Raw genomic sequence first — 19,037 nt, 5'->3', positions numbered from 1 at the left:
AAAAATAGTTTTTTAGGCAATTGTTTGTAGGGCAGGGGTGTCCAATACGGCTCCTGCAGTAATACCCCTATTTTGGCTATTTCTAAAAACGGAGGTAGATTTAAATATAATGAAACTAAAGGAAAATGGGAGGTGAGTGAGAAAGGACACCTGGCAATTCAGTACATAAGAAGCAAATATTACAGTTATTTACTGTATATAGTTATACAGATGAGTCCAAAGATGAAGATAGTGTAGGCATAGGAATATACCAGCACTGAATGTAAGTATTGTGAAAAGATTAGGCCTATCTGATCAGCTGTCAGTTTACACAGCAGAGATGATGGCTATTATTGTAGGGTTGTAGTGGGTGGTGGAAGTAAAACCAAACTGTAATGTTGTGTTAATGCTGTAGCAGCCTTTTACGGTATTTAAAATATGAAATCTAACAGAGAAGACTTAATACTAGAAATCCATCAAAGTTTATTTAGATTGTGGACACTTCGGATAGATGGGAGATTTTGCTGGGTACCTGCTCGTGTAAATGTAAAATGAGAGAGCAGACAAAATCGCAATCAATAAATAAATAATAAAAACAAATCAACCAGGATGAGCAATATTATAAATATTCATTTTGGTAAAGGAGAAGCTAAGGCAATGATCAAAAATAAATGAGGAAATGACAGGTCAAATGGGACATAGATAATAGTGGAAGAAAATATAACTGTGTACAGAAATCTATCAATGCACAGGGTGTGAATAAAGGGAACAGAAGGGAAGAGTCAGACTGGCCGAACCAGACTGAGGTTTGACCACACAGTGCTAAATAAAACATTGTTTTTGTTAGGTAACAGTCAATCAGATGAACATTTGGAATGTAAAATCACAGAAAGGGCAGCACATTTACTGCATAGCAAGTCACTGAATCCTCAAACCATCTTGACAGGTAGCAGTTCCCAGGTTGGAGAAGGTGCAAATGATCCCTCACAACTCTGTATCTGGAGATCAAATCATCTCTCAGGGTGAAATTTTCTTAAGTATACCGTTCTTTCTGACACAACTTTTTGTCTTGAGCTAAACTGCTTAAAAAATGTTTTTAATATAAATTGATTCAATTACATCTGAATACACTTTTGATTGTGCAGTTTGTGTATATTCTTGTATATTACTTCTAATGAAAACTGAGTTTGTCTTGCTAACTAACACCAGTGACCCCTTAGAACACAAATATAAAGGATGTCTTTGATTTGAATCTGGCAAAAAGTCACACTGAATATAAGATGCCAAATATTAATTGATGAGTAGTCAGTACAATATATAACCTAGGGTCTGGTTTTACCCCCAAATTGAACATACATAAAGATGAGTTTCAAGCTGAATGCTAACACTGTATTGCTTTGTAACATCTGCAGGCATACTTTCTGTACAAATAAAAACATTGTAGCCAGTCTGAAAAGTGTGTCATGTTCTGTCAGGTGTGATTTAAGCCATGCATGTTCTGTTCCTGTGTATGTGTTCTTTTTTAATAGGGGCTTTAAGGGGTGGGTGTTCTTCTGAAGAGCAAGTCTGCGCACTCGTGTGTGGGTGGAGTTTTTTTTTTCGAGAAGCGTTTCAGTTTTTTCGGAGCCGATGATTTTCACAAGCATTTATGTCATTAGTCTCAAACTCAATTCCTGGAGGGCCGCAGCTCTGCACAGTTTAGCTCCAACCAGCTCCAAATCACACCTGTTTGGAAGTTTCTAGTGATCCTGAAGACCTTGATTAGCTGGATCAGGTGTGTTTGATCAGGGTTGGAGCTAAACTCTGCAGAGCTGTGGCCCTCCAGGAATTGAGTTTGAGACCAGTGATTTACGTTAATAAAAGCAATATCCTAGAATCAAGTGAGTCTTTTCACTTAGTTTGATCGCTACAATATGAAAATGTATTTTTCTTTTTTTTATTGGCAGAAAGACAGCTTTATCATCTGCTTTGTCATTATAGCCATCTTTCTAGTGTGCTTTTAAAAAGTACTGACATCATTAATTAGGGATTTGATCAATTTCCCGTGACGACGCCTGCATACAGCACCTCATCCTCCTGCTTGACTCTCTGAAAGACACAAAGAGACATCTCAGATCTGTTCATTTTTCAAAAACACTTACAAAAATAGATTGTTCGCTAATATATTAAACATTCAGTGTGGTAGTCTTCAGGGTGATAAGATGTACTGGGCAGTTTGACCACTTTTTGTTTTTTTTAAGATTCTTATTGCATCACATATATTGTAATGTCAAAATAATGTAATGTAAAAATACTAATTTATTATCAAAAACTGTGGAAACCAAAATTTAACAATATATTTTAAAATGTAATAAAGTGGAAATGTAAGTGCTGCGCGTTGGGTTTACTGTGTGAATTAAAACTTAACTTCACATTAGCAGGTCAATACATTGTAGTGCTGTTCCTCCAATTTCATGAAACTTTTTTTTTTTTATGGTTTCATATACATTTCAGAGGCCATTAACATCAGTGTGTTACATAGGGTGTTTAATTTGAGGTTTTTGTCAATTCTATCAAGCAAATGTTTCTTTATTACACTCATTTGTGCATAAATCATCAGAAATGTGCTATTTTTTCTCACATTGGCTTTCTGATAGCCCCAGTTTCTGGTGAGACAGTTCATCAGTGCCTGTTTAGTGAAACCACGCTTAACATGTTAGAAGTGCATTTACAGTTGTGTTTATGAGGATGAGAGATCTGTATCTGACCCTGGCCATGTGTTTCTTCCCCTGTTTGGTCATTTCTCTAATGAATATTTTGAAATGTAATCTTATTTTATTAAATATTGGAGTTAGGGGTGGACCACATATGCTGGAAATCAGGTTGTTATATCAAAATGATGAAGAAATACAATTCTAAAATAACACTACCAGAGTTACTCAGTGAGTCAGTGAATGCTAGGCTGCTGTCACTTTAAGACCAAATGCATTGATCAAATAAATTTACACTTGTTCGATTTTCTCCCAACAGCTTGAATTCACTAAAAAATAACCAGCTGTGTTTATGTGAATACTTGCCATGAATAGCATCACCTTTAATAGCGCTCTTTATTTTCCATTTTTTCTTTGTTGCTCTAATATGTCAATAACTAAGCCATTCAGTGCTAATATATTTATAGTCTTGTATGAATATAAACAATATATAGCTAAATCTCTGAGCTGCCATTTTGTATGAGTATCATTGCCACATTCAGGGCCGTTAAAAAGGTCTTCGATGCTTAACAGTCTGCAGTTCTAGTCTAAAGCTTTAGGATTTTTTTTATTATTATTTCTCAGCATTTGTGAGTATGAATTCGTGTTTGCATGATTAAAATCAGACATGGAGCCCTGTCCACTATATATACTGTACAAACTTGTTTGCACATTTTGCACTAAGTTTGCACATTTATTAAGCTCTGCATCTCATTTAAAAAATATATATTTTTCTTTTTCTAATCAGGCTGAGGTCCAATGGACTTCATGTCGTCATGTAAACCATCTTTATTTTGTATAACTTTTTATTTATGGATTTTTATGCTGTTGAGGCATTTTTATGTATGAAGTCAGTTCCTCTCAAGTACATTATTTTCAAATGTATTATTAATTAAATACTTAATTCATATGTAGTAAATTATTTACTTAATAATAATAATAATTCATAATCCATAATTACAAATAGTACTACTGATAAAAATAATAATTATTGTTTTTTTAATACATATTTAGTAATATTAATCAGAATTATTGTCATTACTGTTGTTTTTATTAAAACAGAAGGAAGAAGAGATGGATGGTTATGGGACATAAACATCTAATTTAATAAATATGCATTAATGACACAGTTATAAATTCTCTTACCGGTTTCTGTGCTTTTTGTTTGTAGAATGTTGGCTCAGCGTAAGTGATCTCTTCATTACGAGTCTGATCTGTTCCTTCAATAATAATTAAACCAACAGAAAAAAAAAATACAATATTAAATTTGTTTCTTTCTTTTAAATACTTCCTTGTTTTTTATTGTTTTATTATTATTTTTTATACTTTTACAGATGTGTCAGCAGTAGATAACACTTGCCTTCTTGGTCTGTTTTTCTGTGTCTTCTGCAGATGCAAAAGATCCCGACAGCAGCTACAATCAACAGAGATCCAGCAACAGCTGCAGAGATCAGCACTGTCTGAGATTCAGAGCCTGGGGGATGTGAAGGAGAGTGTAAAGTCTGTGATAAATGCTACAAAAAATATTATTAACCCAAATTTAGCCTAAACAGAATTTAACATTTCATTAAAAATAAACAGAATTAGGTATTTTGTGAAATTTATGTTATATAAGGACAGACAACAAACACACTGAACTTTTCATAGTATGTGAAAAGATGCCTAGAGACCACCAATTTGCTATTGTAAACCCCAAATTACAGTGTTACATATGGGACATTTTGTAAAATCAATTAAAATCAAGAATCGGTGATTTGTTAGTTCTCTTTAACCTTTTTTTAATTGACGAAAGTACAAAGAACAAGTTTTGAATGTTTGACTGACCAACTTTAGTGTATTTTGTATATAGAAGAATAGATATAATAGGTGAGAGGATCGTGATTGGGTGTAAAAGGGACATTTCAGTCTTTGCCAGGAAAGCTGGATCATCATTTTGTGACTAATTTCATGACAGAATTGACAGGAAATCATATTTCTCAATGCAAAACTTTCACCATCTACTATGCATAATATTGTGATTCAGGGAATCCAGCGAAAGCAGTATGTGTGAGGCATGGTAGGACAGTTCAGTTGACTGTGCACAACCTTTGAGGCCTCAGATGGCATTGCATAGGAAACCATCATGCTGCATGATGTCCATGGTTATTTAGATCAAGACAATGCCAGGTTTCATTTTGCATGTGCTACAACAGTGTGGTTTTATAGACACGTGTGGATGTGGATCAGTCACCTATTGAAAATGTATTACTATTAAGTCATAAAAAGAAGAATCAGACAATGATGACCACAGACTGATGAGCAGCTGAAGTCTTGTATCAAGCACAATTGTGGAAAAACATTACTTGCAGAACTTAAAAAAAATTAGCATCCTTAATTCCCAGACTATTAAAATTTTTAATTAATAGGACAATGGATGTGACACAGTGGTAAACATGCCTCTGTCACAGCTTTTTTGAAGTGTGTTGCAGCTATCAAAATCAAAATTAGTTTATATTTACAAAATAGAATTAAGTTGGATTGGATAAATAATTGGAAATCTGTTCTTTGTACTTTTGTCAATTAAATAAAGGGTAAAGAGATCTTGTTTGTTCTTGTAAGCTGTGGGAATGATGGAGGACCATCGAATGTTTTAGAAATTAATTCCAAATCATCAAAGTTAAGCCACTGGTAAGAAGCACATTTTAAGATTATTTTTCTAATGAATAGTATAGACCGAACAAGCTCACCTGTAATTGTTGACTTATCATAGACAGTAACATTGAATCTATATGTGGACGGTTTTGTGCCTTTGATGTTTACTGTATAATTTCCAGAGTCTGTGGTTCTGGTGTCTGTGATGGTCAGAGATCCAGTCTGATGATCCAGCTTCAGTCTGTCTCTGAATCCCACAGCATCACCATCAGATGTGTTGGTGATTCCATCCTCTTTATTGATTATAGCTATACGAGTCTCTGGATGTCCAAATGTCCATGTTATCAGATCATGTGTCTGTAATTCAGTAACACCAGTCTGTAGAATGACTGAATCTCCCTCCGTCACTGACACTGACTTCACTGCATCTGTATCAGCAAACACTGGAGAACAGACAGAGTTTCTCAGTCACACATTATGTTCTTGTTAAAGTACCTTAGCATTGGTTTAATCAAGGCCTATCTTTAAGCTTTTAGTATTGAACTTTCTTGCGACTCTGAACACTGCGGTGAAGTGAGCTCCTTTTTTTTCCACAGAAAAGTGACTATTTGAGCTAATTTTCATCTTGAGCTCAGGTCAGACTGTGTGTGAAGGACCTTTAGCTCCAGCCCTTGTTGGACTTAAACATCAGAAGTGAAATAAAATTGAAGCAGCTATTATGGAAAACACAGAGACTGATCTGTTTTGATTACATTTAACTTGACATCAGCATCTCTGGTGATGATTTTAGGCTGTAAGTAGAATTACTGACAATACAACTTTCGACCATTAGGTCAGGGCATCGTGACAACAACATACTGTATATGAAGGTTTATTTGGAGCAATGTAGATATATCATTATCATCAGTCATGATCTTAGTCTTTGTTAACACCATTTGTGGTTGTTTTCCAAAAGTCTATCATCGAGAAACACAGATCTCTCATTTTCACCTTTTTATTGCTCTATTTTCAACAAACTAGTTGTTCTGCTGATGTCATTTCATTAGTACATGTTTTATTTCTCACGTCCAACAAATAAAAAATAAAAACCAAACCAAAAATAGTCTGCACTCTACAAGATGTCCTTCGGAAGATATCGCAACAGGGCATAAAATAATACAAATGTTTACATACAAATATAAATGACTGATTTATTATGATCCCTAGAGGAGCTGAATGAACAGTATTACAGTACAGTCCCATTACAAACACACAAACTGTATATTACCTGAATAAACTGATACAAATCAACAAAGCCAGTTATACGGCATTATCTGTACATTCGGCTTTTGATACTAAAAAAAACATTTTTAAATAAGATTAATGTTCTTACGAGTCTGAAATTCTGATGGGACATAAGCTGTATTTATATTGCAGATACTTGTACCATCAGACAGAAAAAAAGTCAGCCGATGATTATAACATTACCAACTCTGATTTGAGAAATACACTGAATGTGAGACCAAACACAGAATAGATCTCACAGTGAAATTCTAGTTTGATTTATGATTCTAGTACAACTGAAACTATAAAAATATTTCAGACTTACCAACCAGATGCCAAAAGCACAAACAGCAAAAAACTAACGAACAAAACATGTTCTCCAGCAGTAAGGAAAGGAGAAATAAAAGTCTGAGATGAAAACTGCTGCAGTGTGTGTTAGTACGTGTCTGTTGTGGGTTGTACTTCAACTCTGCTGTTCTTTTTTTTCTAGACCACAGTCATGTTTTACACAGAGCTGTCTGCCATCATATTAATGATACTGTATTGATTTATGACCTCTCCCACTCTTGTTTGGACTAGATTCATTTAGTAATCTAGTCTAGAAACAGATATAGCTTAATTGTCCGTTTCCAAGTAGAAAAAAAAAACTGCAAGAGGCAATTTTAGGCCAAAGAAAGTGAACTCTGAATGTGAACTTAATTTACTAATATCTGAATTTCAGCAAAGACTAGTGATATAATTTAAATTAAACACAAACAATGTATGTTTTCATGACTTTGAGAAAATGATGGTTGTTTCTGCTTTAGCTTCAGTAACTTCCACCAAACATTTCCTGTCATTGCAACACAGGGGTCAGGAGGAATCTTGCAACATTTCTCTTTGAAAAAACATTGTTTCATTTAAAGCAATATTCTTATGGTCAACTTCAGAAGACTGTCTTCTGTTAAATGTAAAAGATAATTTACTCATGTGCTTTGTCTGTCTATGGAATATGGCTTCTTCTGTGGTGTCCTTTCATGCTGTTTGTGTTTTTTGTTTAGAAACAACCAGATTTTCCTTCAGAGAAAAAGTATTTCACGAGCTGAAGATTCTTATTAACATTACGAGCAGAAGCATTGCTGAACTTTCTCCATTTATAGAAAGAGCATATTACGCTGGACTGATCAACAGCAAGGTACTTCAAGAGAACTTTTTTTTTTTTTTTTTTTTTTTACAGAAAATTACTTCCTGCTATATTTAAATCAACAAACCTGAAACTGAACTCAGCAACTTCTCCATTCATGAAAACATACATTGTGTTTAATTTGAATTCTATTACTATTTATGCTGACATTCAAATATAATTAAATGAAGTTACGATTTAAAGCAAATGCTAAGGTAGTTTACATACAATTTATATACTGAAAACAACGAAGCAAAAGGAAGTAGAATATGCTAAAGGTTAATAACAATTACAAATCATGCTCTTTTTTTCATTACAGAATAAACACAAAATTAACAAATCAAATGTTTTTTAACTAATAAACCTTTATAAATGGACCAGTTGTGAGCTCAGAGGTTGTCAATTGATTGTTTATGCATCTGTTGTAGCCATCAGTTCACATTAATAGCGAAATTATTGGTGAAAACTGCATTACCCATAATGCTGTGCAGAAAATTCCACCATTTTGAAAGTTGCAGTGAGGAAAGCATGTCAAAAGACACCTTTTGTACTGCAAATGTAATCCTCCTGCTCTCTCAAAACACTTAAATATTTATATATGCATAGTTTGCATTAATATTTCTTCTTTTTTCCATTTGATTGTCATTTGTAATGCTTCATGGGATTGCAGTTCTTTCCCTCGCCAAAGGTCACAGTCTTGTAAATGTGTTGTTTTGTCCAAATATCGTGTAAGGCTTTGCTTCAAATAAAAGTTTATAATGATGTGATTCTCCTCATAGCTGGTTAGCATAGTTCATGGCTTATAACGCTTTAATCAATACTTTTTTAAATTGCATTGCACTCTAGCTATATTATGTGGATTCCCTTCACTGCCTCAAATGTAGCTTTGCTTACACATACAATTATTATTATATATATATATATTAATTTGGAGTAAATTTTTATTTTTATTTTAAATATTGCATCAGCTATTATATGAGTACACCGAGGCCTACATGTAAGTAAGCAGGTAAAACTAAAATGCATAAATACAAGTTGGTTATTTGTCTGCATGCTACCTTTTGTTGGATGCTGGGTAAAACTAAATATTTTAAATGGTTTTTATTAGGCTATTGATGTTATTATTCATTCCTAATATAAAACTGTCTGATCTATCCACAAAATATTTGGCAAAAAACAAACAAACAAACAAACAAAAACGTGCATCTACACTCCCGTCCGGAAGGTGGCGGTAATGCACCTATATGTCCAACCGGAAGTCATATCAAAAGAAGACGTTGCCGCGCCCGTGTTAGATACTCTGTGCTCTTTTGTTTTCACAATTATAGAAGATAAAGACCCGTAAACGCTTTCTGCAGAACACAAATGTAATTACTAAAATTAATCAGTACATTTTCAGTCGATATAAAAGTCTCTTCGTTGATTATTAGTCAGCGATTATTTCTGTCGATCAGTTTTATTCTGTGGCAGTTAAGGCGGAGCCGATTACAAAATAATATCCATCGACCATCTCCAGAAACTCGCTTTTTGACGAAATCTACAGCGATATGAAAAACAGTTTGTCGTACTTTATGCTCTTATTTTTTACGGAAGGTAATGTTTATCTTTCTTTCTTAAACTCTTTCGGTTTCTCTTTGTAAAACCCGTGTCTGTAGCTTATCTTGTTCACGCTGTATTATTAAATGAATAAATAGACAATAATGACATTTCTGTATTTATTGTAACTATATTACGTAACAATTCAAGTGTAATACACTCCACACTTTCTTAAAAGATGTCTATTATAGTTTTAAATTAATTCCGTGTTTTAAAGGCTGTATACTTGAGCAAGGCACCGAACCCCCAACTGCTCCCCGGGCGCTGCAGCATGGCTGCCCACTGCTCCGGGTGTGTGTTCACGGTGTGTGTGTGTGCATTTGTTCACTACTCACTGCTGTGTGTGTGCACTTGGATGGGTTAAACGCAGAGCACCAATTTCGAGTATGGGTCACCATACTTGACAATACGTCACGACTTTACTTTACTTTTTTATACTATTAGTAGGCCTGATATTTTTAAGGTGTTTATTGTTTTGGGGGGGGTTGAGAATGCAGATGTTGATAGTTTGTCAACATATATGTTGTTCATTCCCATATGAAATATATTTAGGCAGCTAAGTATAGCGATAGATGACATTTACAGTAAAACAGTACGCAATAATAACGTATTGGGGTAAATTATAGTTTTAATTCAAAATAGATGCCACCTTATTGGGACAATAAAGCCCTCCCTACACCTACCCGATACTCGTATTTTCAACTTTTTGATTATTTTCTTCATTTTTATTGAAAATAAATGCCTTTCCGATGCCATATGAGATTTGAAAAGGGAGCCCAGATAGCACACGTACGTCTGCAAGATGTCTGTTAAAGATCTCTTGATCTGGAAAGCACCTGCTGTCTACAAACGTGTGGCAGACGTCTTTCAGATGTCAGTTTTACCTACATTCTATATCATAAACATCTTAAAGACATCTAATAGATGTCTATTTGGCGCACAGCCATATCACCCTGTAGCCCAAGACTGGTTGCCCACTGAAGCTAAGCAGGTTTGAGCCTGGTCAGTACCTGGATGGGAAAACTTCCTGGGAAAACTAGGTTGCTGTTGGAAGAGGTGTTAGTGAGGCCAGCAGGGGGCAACGCCCCAGTATAGTGACGGGGACACTATACGCCCCAGTATAGTGACGGGGACACTATACACCCCAGTATAACAAGATGGCGCCGGTGAGATCGGCTGCCGTCACGACTGCTCCGACCAAACTTTGTCTTTTTTTGTTATTTTTTCGTATTGTTAACTATATACACCGGTTTCTTTTTGTAAGATGGCCATTCTTACATACGACAGGGCCACTCTTATTTCTATTGGTGCACAATGCACTAACCTTTCGCCGATTTTGAACCCGGACCCATCCTGGCCAAGCGAGATCCTGAGGAGGAACAAAGGACCCGACCCGTACCGGCGTCCTCGAGGGAAACGAGCCGGCGTCAGGAACAGGCTGAGGGCTCGCGCACACCGCGCTCCCTTACCAAGTGTCCTGCTCGCCAATGTCCAGTCGCTGGATAACAAACTCGATGACCTCAGGGCAAGAGTCAGGTTCCAGAGGGACATTCGGGACTGCAACCTTCTCTGCTTCACCGAGACATGGCTGAACCCAGCGGTACCAGACCACGCCATCCAGCCGGCCGAGTTCTTCTCGGTTTACCGCATGGACAGAACGCTGGACTCGGGGAAGACTAGGGGAGGTGGAGTATGTCTGATGGTGAACAAACACTGGTGTGACGGCGCGAGCATTGTTCCCCTCTCACGCTCCTGCACACCGAATCTTGAACTTCTGACCATCAAATGTCGCCCTTTTTATCTCCCTCGGGAATTTAGCTCGGTCATCGTCAGTGCCGTTTATATTCCACCTCAAGCGGACACGGACACTGCGATATGGGATTTACATGAAACACTACACCTTCACCAGACACAGCACCGGGACGCCGCATTCATTGTTTTGGGAGATTTCAACAGTGCCAACCTCAAGCGTGCACTGCCGAACTTCCATCAGCACATCAGCTGCCCCACCAGGGGCGAAAGGACATTAGATCACTGTTACACCCCATACAAGAACAGCTACAAGGCACAGTCACAACCACCGTTTGGGAAATCGGACCACGCCGCCATCTTCCTCATGCCTGTTTACAAACAGAGGCTGAAACAGGAAGCCCCGGTGCAGAGGGAGGTCCAACGCTGGACGGACCAATCGGTGGCCGCTCTGCAGGACGCGCTAGATGACGCAGACTGGGACATGTTCCGGCGCAGCTCTGATGACGTCAGCTTGTTTACGGAAGCGGTTGTGGGATTTATAGAGAAACTAATGGATGATACGGTGCAGAAAACCATCATCAGGACGTTTCCCAACCAGAAGCCGTGGGTGGATAAAACCATCCGCGACGCCCTGAGATCCCGCTCCGCTGCCTACAACACAGGGCTCATCACCGGGAACATGGATGATTACAAGGCTGCATCTTACAGCGTGCGCAGATCGGTGAAGGAGGCGAAGCAGCGCTACGGGAGGAAACTAGAGTCGCAATTCCAACATGGCGGCTCTAGGAGTCTGTGGCAGGGACTTAGAACCATCACGGACTATAAAACACCACCCTCCAGATCGGGGAATGCGGACGCCTCTCTGGCTGACGAGCTGAACACTTTTTATGCTCGCTTCGAGGCTGCAGCTAATCACGCTAACGGCGCTAGCAGTGCTAACTGCATGCACGCTGAGGAAGCCGGTGAGGACAACGTATTCACCATCACGGAGCATGACGTGAGGAGGGCATTCAAGAGAGTGAACATCAGGAAGGCAGCAGGACCAGATGGCATCACAGGTCGGGTTCTGAAGGCCTGCGCTGACCAGCTAGCACCGGTGTTCACCGAGATCTTCAACCTCTCCCTGGAACAGTCCATAGTCCCCTCATGCTTTAAGCAGTCCACCATTGTTCCTGTCCCCAAGAAACCGCAGCCCACCTGCCTAAACGACTATCGCCCTGTAGCCCTCACATCAGTGGTGATGAAGTGCTTTGAGAGACTGGTCAGAGACTTCATCATTGCATCACTACCAGACACACTGGATCCACTACAGTTTGCATACAGACATAACCGCTCCACGGAGGATGCCATCTCACACCTCCTCCACACCACAACAAGTCACCTGGACTGCAGAAAAGGGAATTATGTAAAAATGCTGTTTGTGGACTACAGTTCAGCGTTTAACACCATAATTCCCTCCACACTCACCTCCAAGTTGGAGGTCCTTGGTCTCAGCACATCCTTGTGCCAATGGATCTCCAGCTTCCTGAAGGACAGACAGCAAGCCGTACGGATGGGTAAACACACCTCATCCTCCATCACCCTAAGCACTGGAGCCCCTCAAGGTTGTGTTCTGAGCCCCCTGCTGTACTCACTGTACACTTATGACTGTGTGGCCACTTCCAACTCCACCACCATCATTAAGTTTGCTGATGACACTGTTGTGTTGGGCCTGATCTCAGACAACGACGAGACGGCCTACATACAGGAGATTAAGAACCTGGAGAGTTGGTGCCAGGTGAATAGTCTACACCTGAACATCAGCAAAACTAAGGAGCTGATAGTGGACTTCAGTACGAAGCAGGAGCGGTCGTACCAGCCGATCACGATCAGCGGGACTCCAGTGGAGAGAGTGGACAGCTTCAGATACCTGGGTGTTCACATCACGCAGGACTTGACTTGGTCCTGTCATACCAGCACCCTGGTGAAGAAGGCCAGGCAGCGTCTGTACCATCTGAGACGCTTAAAGGACTTTAGACTTCCCTCTCGGGTGCTTAAGACTTTTTACACCTGCACCATCGAGAGCGTCCTGACGGGCAGCATCACTTCCTGGTTCGGGAACTGCACTATGCAGGACAGACGAGCCCTCCAGAGGGTGGTGCGTTCAGCGGAACGTACCATTCACACCGAGCTCCCTAACCTGCAGGACATCTACAGCAAGCGGTGCCTGACCAGGGCCAGGAAGATAGTGAAGGACCTCAGCCATCCCAACAATGGACTCTTTTCTCTGCTGCGTTCAGGGAGACGCTTCCGCTCCATGAAGGCGAACACAGAGAGAATGAGGAGGAGCTTCTTCCCGCAGGCCATTCGGAGTCTAAACCACTCTCCACTCTAAGCACATCACCCCACACTTCCACTTTGCACATTTTTCAAGTACAATCTGCACTAATTTGTAGAAGGTACGGAAGGATAAATGAGTGGGACTTACATACCATTTGTCTTTGTCTTTAGTATCCTTTTACTCACTTATACACTTTACTGCACTGCACAGCACAGCACACGGACACTTTATCACTGACATACACTTTACTTTTTATAGAATCTATATAGAATCATATTCTATTTTTTATTCTCATATCTATTTGTTATTTTATTTTATTGCTAGTTTATTCTGTATATATGGTTACTGTACTTTTTCTATTTGTATTTTTGTAAACTTGAGGTTTTTCTAATTTTGTTGGACAATTTGTTGGACAGTCGTACAATACATTTCACTACATGTCGTACTACGTATGTATATGTATGTGACAAATAAAATTTGAATTTGAATTTGAATTGAATTTGAGTATAGGTCCTAACGCCCCAGTATAGTGACGGGGACACTATACTGTCAAAAAGCACCGTCTTTCGGATGAGACGTTAAACCGAGGTCCTGACTCTCTATGGTCATTAAAAATCCCAGGATGTCTTTCGAAAAGAGTAGAGGTGTGACCTCGGCATCCTGGCCAAATTCCCCATTGGTCTCTGACCATCATGGCCTCCTAATCATCCCCTTACATTGATTGGCTTCATCACTGTCTCCTCTCCACCAGTAAGCTGGTGTGTGGTGGGCGTTCTGGCGCACTATGGCTGCCGTCGCATCATCCAGGGGGATGCTGCACACTGGTGGTGGACGAGGAGACACCCCCCCTCACAATGTAGAGCGCTTTGAGTGCTTAGAAAAGCAGAAAAGCGATATATAAATGTAATTATTATTATTATTTGACATCTAAAAGGAAACGTCCTATAGATGTATTGCAGATGAGCAAACACCCTAAATAATACGTCTTGCAGATATAAATGCAGACATCAAATAGACGTCTCGGAGATGTACGTGTGCTGTCAGGAAAAAAAAAGTTTGGCAAAAGGTGGGTTCGAATTCGAGTCGATTGCGTCAAAAAGCATGCGCCTTATACCATCTAAGCCACTGAAATTAATGCAGAATGGGCATCTTTTTTTAGTGTTGATAACTCAATCACACGTTGGTGGGTGGATTTAGTGTAAATAGAATTTGCCAACAAGGCGGGCTATTTGCACTTAGTGTAAATAGACACTCCCGATATTTATGTAAGTGTTTCTTTTTGAACCCTGTTAGTTTGCATTCATGAGCACAGAATGTGAAAATCAGAACTTTAAACTGTTCAGATCATTTTTATTTTACTTATGTATGCTGAAATTTGATATGACCTACAGCTTTTGCTTACAAAGGTGCTTCACAAAACGGATTTCAGACAGACTTCTGAGGCAGCAAACGATCTACAACAAGCCATATACTTTGGTGTAAAACCAAACAAATATTTAATTACTACTGATTTATTTGTAGAAATGTAACTAAGCTGCCTCCAAAATGTGTTCATATGAAGAATGTAGCAATCATTATAGCATTCAGACATGCCTTGGTGCCTCGGTATGCATTCTGAAAAAAAAAATATATATATATGTATATATTTACCAGATTTCAGATACAGCACATGAAGTCACATAGGATTTTAATTTCATTTTCTGTCTGTGTAACTGCTCCTATTTGTTTTCCAGGTGTGTTTGGTGAAAACATGTCAGTGAAGGAGGGAGATTCTGTTACTCTGTCCCCCAATTTTGCTGAAATAAAGAAAGACGATGTGATAGACTGGAGGTTTGAAGACATTCTCATAGCTAGAGTAAGAAATAACAATGTCCCCTCAGTGTATGAGGATGCTCTTGATGGGAAATTCAGAGGCAGACTGAAGCTGGACGGTGAGACTGGAAATCTCACCATCACAAACTTCAGAAACACAGACGCAGGAGATTATGAAGTATCCAACAGCATCAACACCATTAAGAGGACCTTCAGTGTCAGTCGTGAGTGTCTAATGCATTTCAGTGTTATTATTAGCTTATTTACATAATTTCAACAAATTCTCAACTTAAATTATCTGGAATTGAATTGTTGAACATGCAAGATGCACATCTTGTCCATGTGTCTTGATGAATCTAGAAATTTGCTAAGCAAATTTTAACACGTCAAATTTTATATATCACGTATGCCCTTTTTCCCAAAAAAATTAAATCTGCAAGACCTTACAACACAAAAGTCATGTGATCACTGACAAATCAACAGCATATTTAAGAAAACACAATTTTACAAACTCAGAACCATAAACATAACCTCTAAAAATGAACAATAGTTTTTCTAATAATAGTTTAACCACGAAATAACACCAACGGTCAAATAAAACCTTTTTCTGAATCCGCCAACTGTTGGTACTCTTTGTCATCACTTTATCCAGGAAGTCTCCTCCAGACTTGAAATGTGGTTTGGACCGGTCAAGATCTGGACAGTCACAACCATTAGTCATAATGTGAGCTCACAGAGATAAGATATGATTGGGTGGAGGTCTGACCAACAAAACAATCCTGTAGCTATAATCAGCTCAAAGACAAACCATCGCTTTCTCCGAAATGTACTTTTAATGCATGTATTTATAATTTTCTCAGATGAACTCCACGTAAGACGCTAACATTAAGTTCTTCAGTGTAAAAAGGAGTAGTTCGGCCAGAAATGATCCAAATAATTCTGTTCCAAATAAAACCTTCTTCTGTTAAACAAAACGGAAGATTTTTTGAAGAATGTAACCAAACAGTTGCTGGTCCCCATTGAATTCCATATTATTGGGGAATAAATGAAATTCAATGGCTACAAGCAACTGGTTACCAACATCCTTCAAAATATCTTTTTGTGTGCAGCACAAGAAAAAGAATCCGGTTTGGATCAACTTGAGGGTGAGTGAATAAGAGACTACGACATGACTGGCACCTGTCGGTCTAACAGCATGACAACTGTTGGCATGTTTACAGAGTATTTGTAACGGTTAAATCTGCATTATTTAGCACTTACAATGTTCTAACTGAATTCAGTCTTGTTTTCACATCAAACTTCTGCTGTAACTCAGTAAAACAGCATCAACAGTGAATAAGTAAATCTTGCAATCAATAGAAACAAAATCAGGTTTATATTTACTATGTTTTTGTCTTTTCTGACGGTTCATACTTTATAGTGTTTATTATAGATTGGATGTATTCCCGTGACGGGTTCACAATCTCAGTTGAGATGAATCAAGTGAAAGCTGGTGATTTCTAGCAACGGTTGAAAGTTGAACTTTATGCAAATGAGCAGTGAAGGGATGTACTGACTGCCAATGAGAATGCAGAAAGAGATCTGACCCTATAAGTCCCTATAAGAAATACACCATTACAGTATTAAATAATAGTGTAAAAACAATTCCCACTTAGAAATAGTTAGTCATTTTACAAACGGTTACAAAGAAACAGCAACACATTGAATTAATTGTGAAATTTTGAAGTAGAATATCAGAAAAAGTATTTTCTTGTAAAACCAACATCTGTGTGATCTCCATCAGTGTTATTGTGGCTTTACTCTAACGACTGTCTTGTCTTTAGTTCGCTCAGGTCTGTCTCCAGGTGAAATAGCAGGGATTGTTTTTGGTGTTCTTGTGCCGCTGGTGGCTGCAGCTGTTGGTGTGATTTACTACAAGAAAAAAAGTCAAGTTTGTAAGTATTACAGATGATACGATGTGAGAAAACGTGCTGTGGATTGTGAAGGTGTAGCAGGTGATGTTTAGTCAGGTTTAAAGCATTTTGTGCTTTTTGTTATTGTATGTTTGTGACATGGTTTTATTCAAGCTGTTCTTTATCTTGCAGCATTAGAAATAAATATTATTAATACACAAATATTAAAGATGCCAGTCATATGACAGAAAGCAGGAGGCAGATTTTGTTGATTTGAGTAAATGTTTGATCTTTGTTCATTATTTCTCTGTTTCTACAGTATGAGCTTCTGTGACAGATGATGACTGACTCTGGTAAGTCTTTCGGTGTAATAAATGAATTTATCATCATTAACATTTATTATTTTAGTAATGTGTTGAATAGTTTGAATGAAGGATTGTGAGTTTGTTTGACTGGACAGATTAATCATGTCATTGTCAGTAGTTCTCCTTGGAAATGTGTGACAGAAAAGCACTTCCTGATTTCTGTTAAAAGAGACTCGGTCTGTTTTATGTCATCTGTTTAATAAAAAAAAGTGTATAATGTCTAAATGAAATGAAATCTCACCTTAAAATCGCAAACTTGAGATATTTAGGAGAAAAAAGTGTTCTTAACATTAATAATATTGTATTGATATTCTGTACTATATCCAGGGAACATCCCATGGATTCTGTTAACAAACACTTTTATGTGAGATACGTTTTATTATTTTTATTTATATATTTATTTTTATTGTAACTGTCTATTGAAATCTTTGTTTTTGTTTTTTTGGTCAGATTCCTGGAGAAATAGTTTGCCAGAGAACACAGTCCTGAGATTTTTCCAGCAGCTTTATTGTGAACCCATTTATCATTATAATAATTTAAACATTATTTAAAGTCATATTTCTCCTCACGTGAGCCTTTAAAATCCTCTGTGGGCAGGTAAATTTAATCAACATTTCACATCCCATAAATAATAGTCATTGCATATAATGCATACTGGATAAATAAAATTAATTATTAGCGAGGTATTGTATGAGAACCTCTGACCAAAGTGTTTAATATAACATAAGCATGTTTCATCTTCAGTGTCATGTGACACTCTCTCTACTACTACGGGTTTATGTGAGTTTGTGTTTAATTCAAGAACCAGTTGATTGTTAATCTCAGCGTGAAAACTTGTGTAACGCTTTATTGCAGGAATTATCTGCACATTTTTATATTATTTTGCCTTTCTATTTGCTTTTATTTTGAACCGTGCCTTATTTTTATGCGATACAAATTCACTGCACTTAATTGCACTGACATGCATCTATCTATGTGTTGTGTTTTCTGAAGTGAATCTGTTCATCTGCTTGTCTGATTGTTAAAGTAAATAAAATAAATAAATAAATATGGTACTGCTGATGATTTATCACTATTGTGTAAGCTTATTGAACTTCGGCTTGAATTATTTGTATTTACCATTTTGAGCCTGATACAAAAACAATATTAATAGTTTATAATCTAAGACATGTGCTAAATAAATAAATGTAAATAGGCTGAACTAAGCTCTGCTGTCATTTATAGAGTAATTGAGAGTCTCTGTACATCTAACACTCAGATGCACTAAACTTTCACCTTTACTGACGCTGACTAGCTGTTCAACTCTAAATAAACTGTAATTAGTGTCTAATAAACTTTCTCTTTCGTTTAATTATAGTGGATGGTGGAGCTAATGTTGGGGAAGCCAGTTCCTGTTTAAGAACAGTAGGTGGCGCTATAGTGCTGTATTTATGCTGCTTGTTGTAGATAAACAGGCATTTTTTCTTTTCCTTTATTTGTAGATTTCTGCGCATATTGTAAACTTTCCCGACATTTCATGATTCATGTCAAACAATT

The 19,037-nt window shown here is 37.7% G+C and overlaps 2 protein-coding genes across 9 annotated transcripts; one reads left to right on the top strand and one right to left on the bottom strand.

Moving 5' to 3' along the window:
• Positions 1 to 443: 443 nt before the first annotated feature.
• On the bottom strand, positions 444 to 7,049 carry LOC306874954 (uncharacterized protein). 2 transcript variants are annotated; one of them, XM_079425293.1, is made up of 5 exons: positions 6,928 to 7,049; positions 5,435 to 5,782; positions 4,069 to 4,182; positions 3,855 to 3,928; positions 444 to 2,067 (listed from the first exon to the last, which is right to left on the bottom strand). In XM_079425293.1, the coding sequence occupies exons 1-5, from the start codon at positions 6,974 to 6,976 to the stop codon at positions 2,014 to 2,016; spliced, it is 639 nt and encodes a 212-aa protein (XP_079281419.1). In that variant the 5' UTR covers positions 6,977 to 7,049; the 3' UTR covers positions 444 to 2,013. The 2 variants fall into 2 exon arrangements, with proteins under 2 accessions (XP_079281419.1, XP_079281420.1); XM_079425294.1 differs by having other exon boundaries at positions 445 to 2,067; positions 4,069 to 4,183; positions 5,454 to 5,782; positions 6,928 to 7,031.
• A 1,959-nt stretch (positions 7,050 to 9,008) lies between these two features.
• LOC306874961 (uncharacterized protein) lies at positions 9,009 to 18,573 on the top strand. 7 transcript variants are annotated; one of them, XR_013784674.1, is made up of 8 exons: positions 9,026 to 9,357; positions 9,578 to 9,664; positions 15,166 to 15,468; positions 16,354 to 16,389; positions 17,068 to 17,178; positions 17,456 to 17,489; positions 17,829 to 17,865; positions 17,952 to 18,573. XR_013784674.1 is itself a non-coding variant. In XM_079425301.1 (7 exons), exons 1-6 carry the CDS (start codon positions 9,312 to 9,314, stop codon positions 17,458 to 17,460), a joined length of 588 nt encoding a protein of 195 aa, XP_079281427.1. In that variant the 5' UTR covers positions 9,015 to 9,311; the 3' UTR covers positions 17,461 to 17,489; positions 17,952 to 18,573. The 7 variants fall into 7 exon arrangements, 4 of the variants coding, with proteins under 4 accessions (XP_079281430.1, XP_079281427.1, XP_079281429.1 ...); XM_079425301.1 differs by lacking the exon at positions 17,829 to 17,865 and having other exon boundaries at positions 9,015 to 9,357; XR_013784672.1 differs by lacking the exon at positions 9,578 to 9,664 and having other exon boundaries at positions 9,022 to 9,357.
• The last annotated feature ends 464 nt before the right edge of the window (positions 18,574 to 19,037 follow it).

Source organism: Barbus barbus (genome assembly GCF_936440315.1).
Source record: "Barbus barbus genome assembly, chromosome: 9".
Taxonomy (NCBI): Eukaryota; Metazoa; Chordata; class Actinopteri; order Cypriniformes; family Cyprinidae; genus Barbus; species Barbus barbus.
This window is presented reverse-complemented; position numbering and strand designations above follow the sequence as displayed.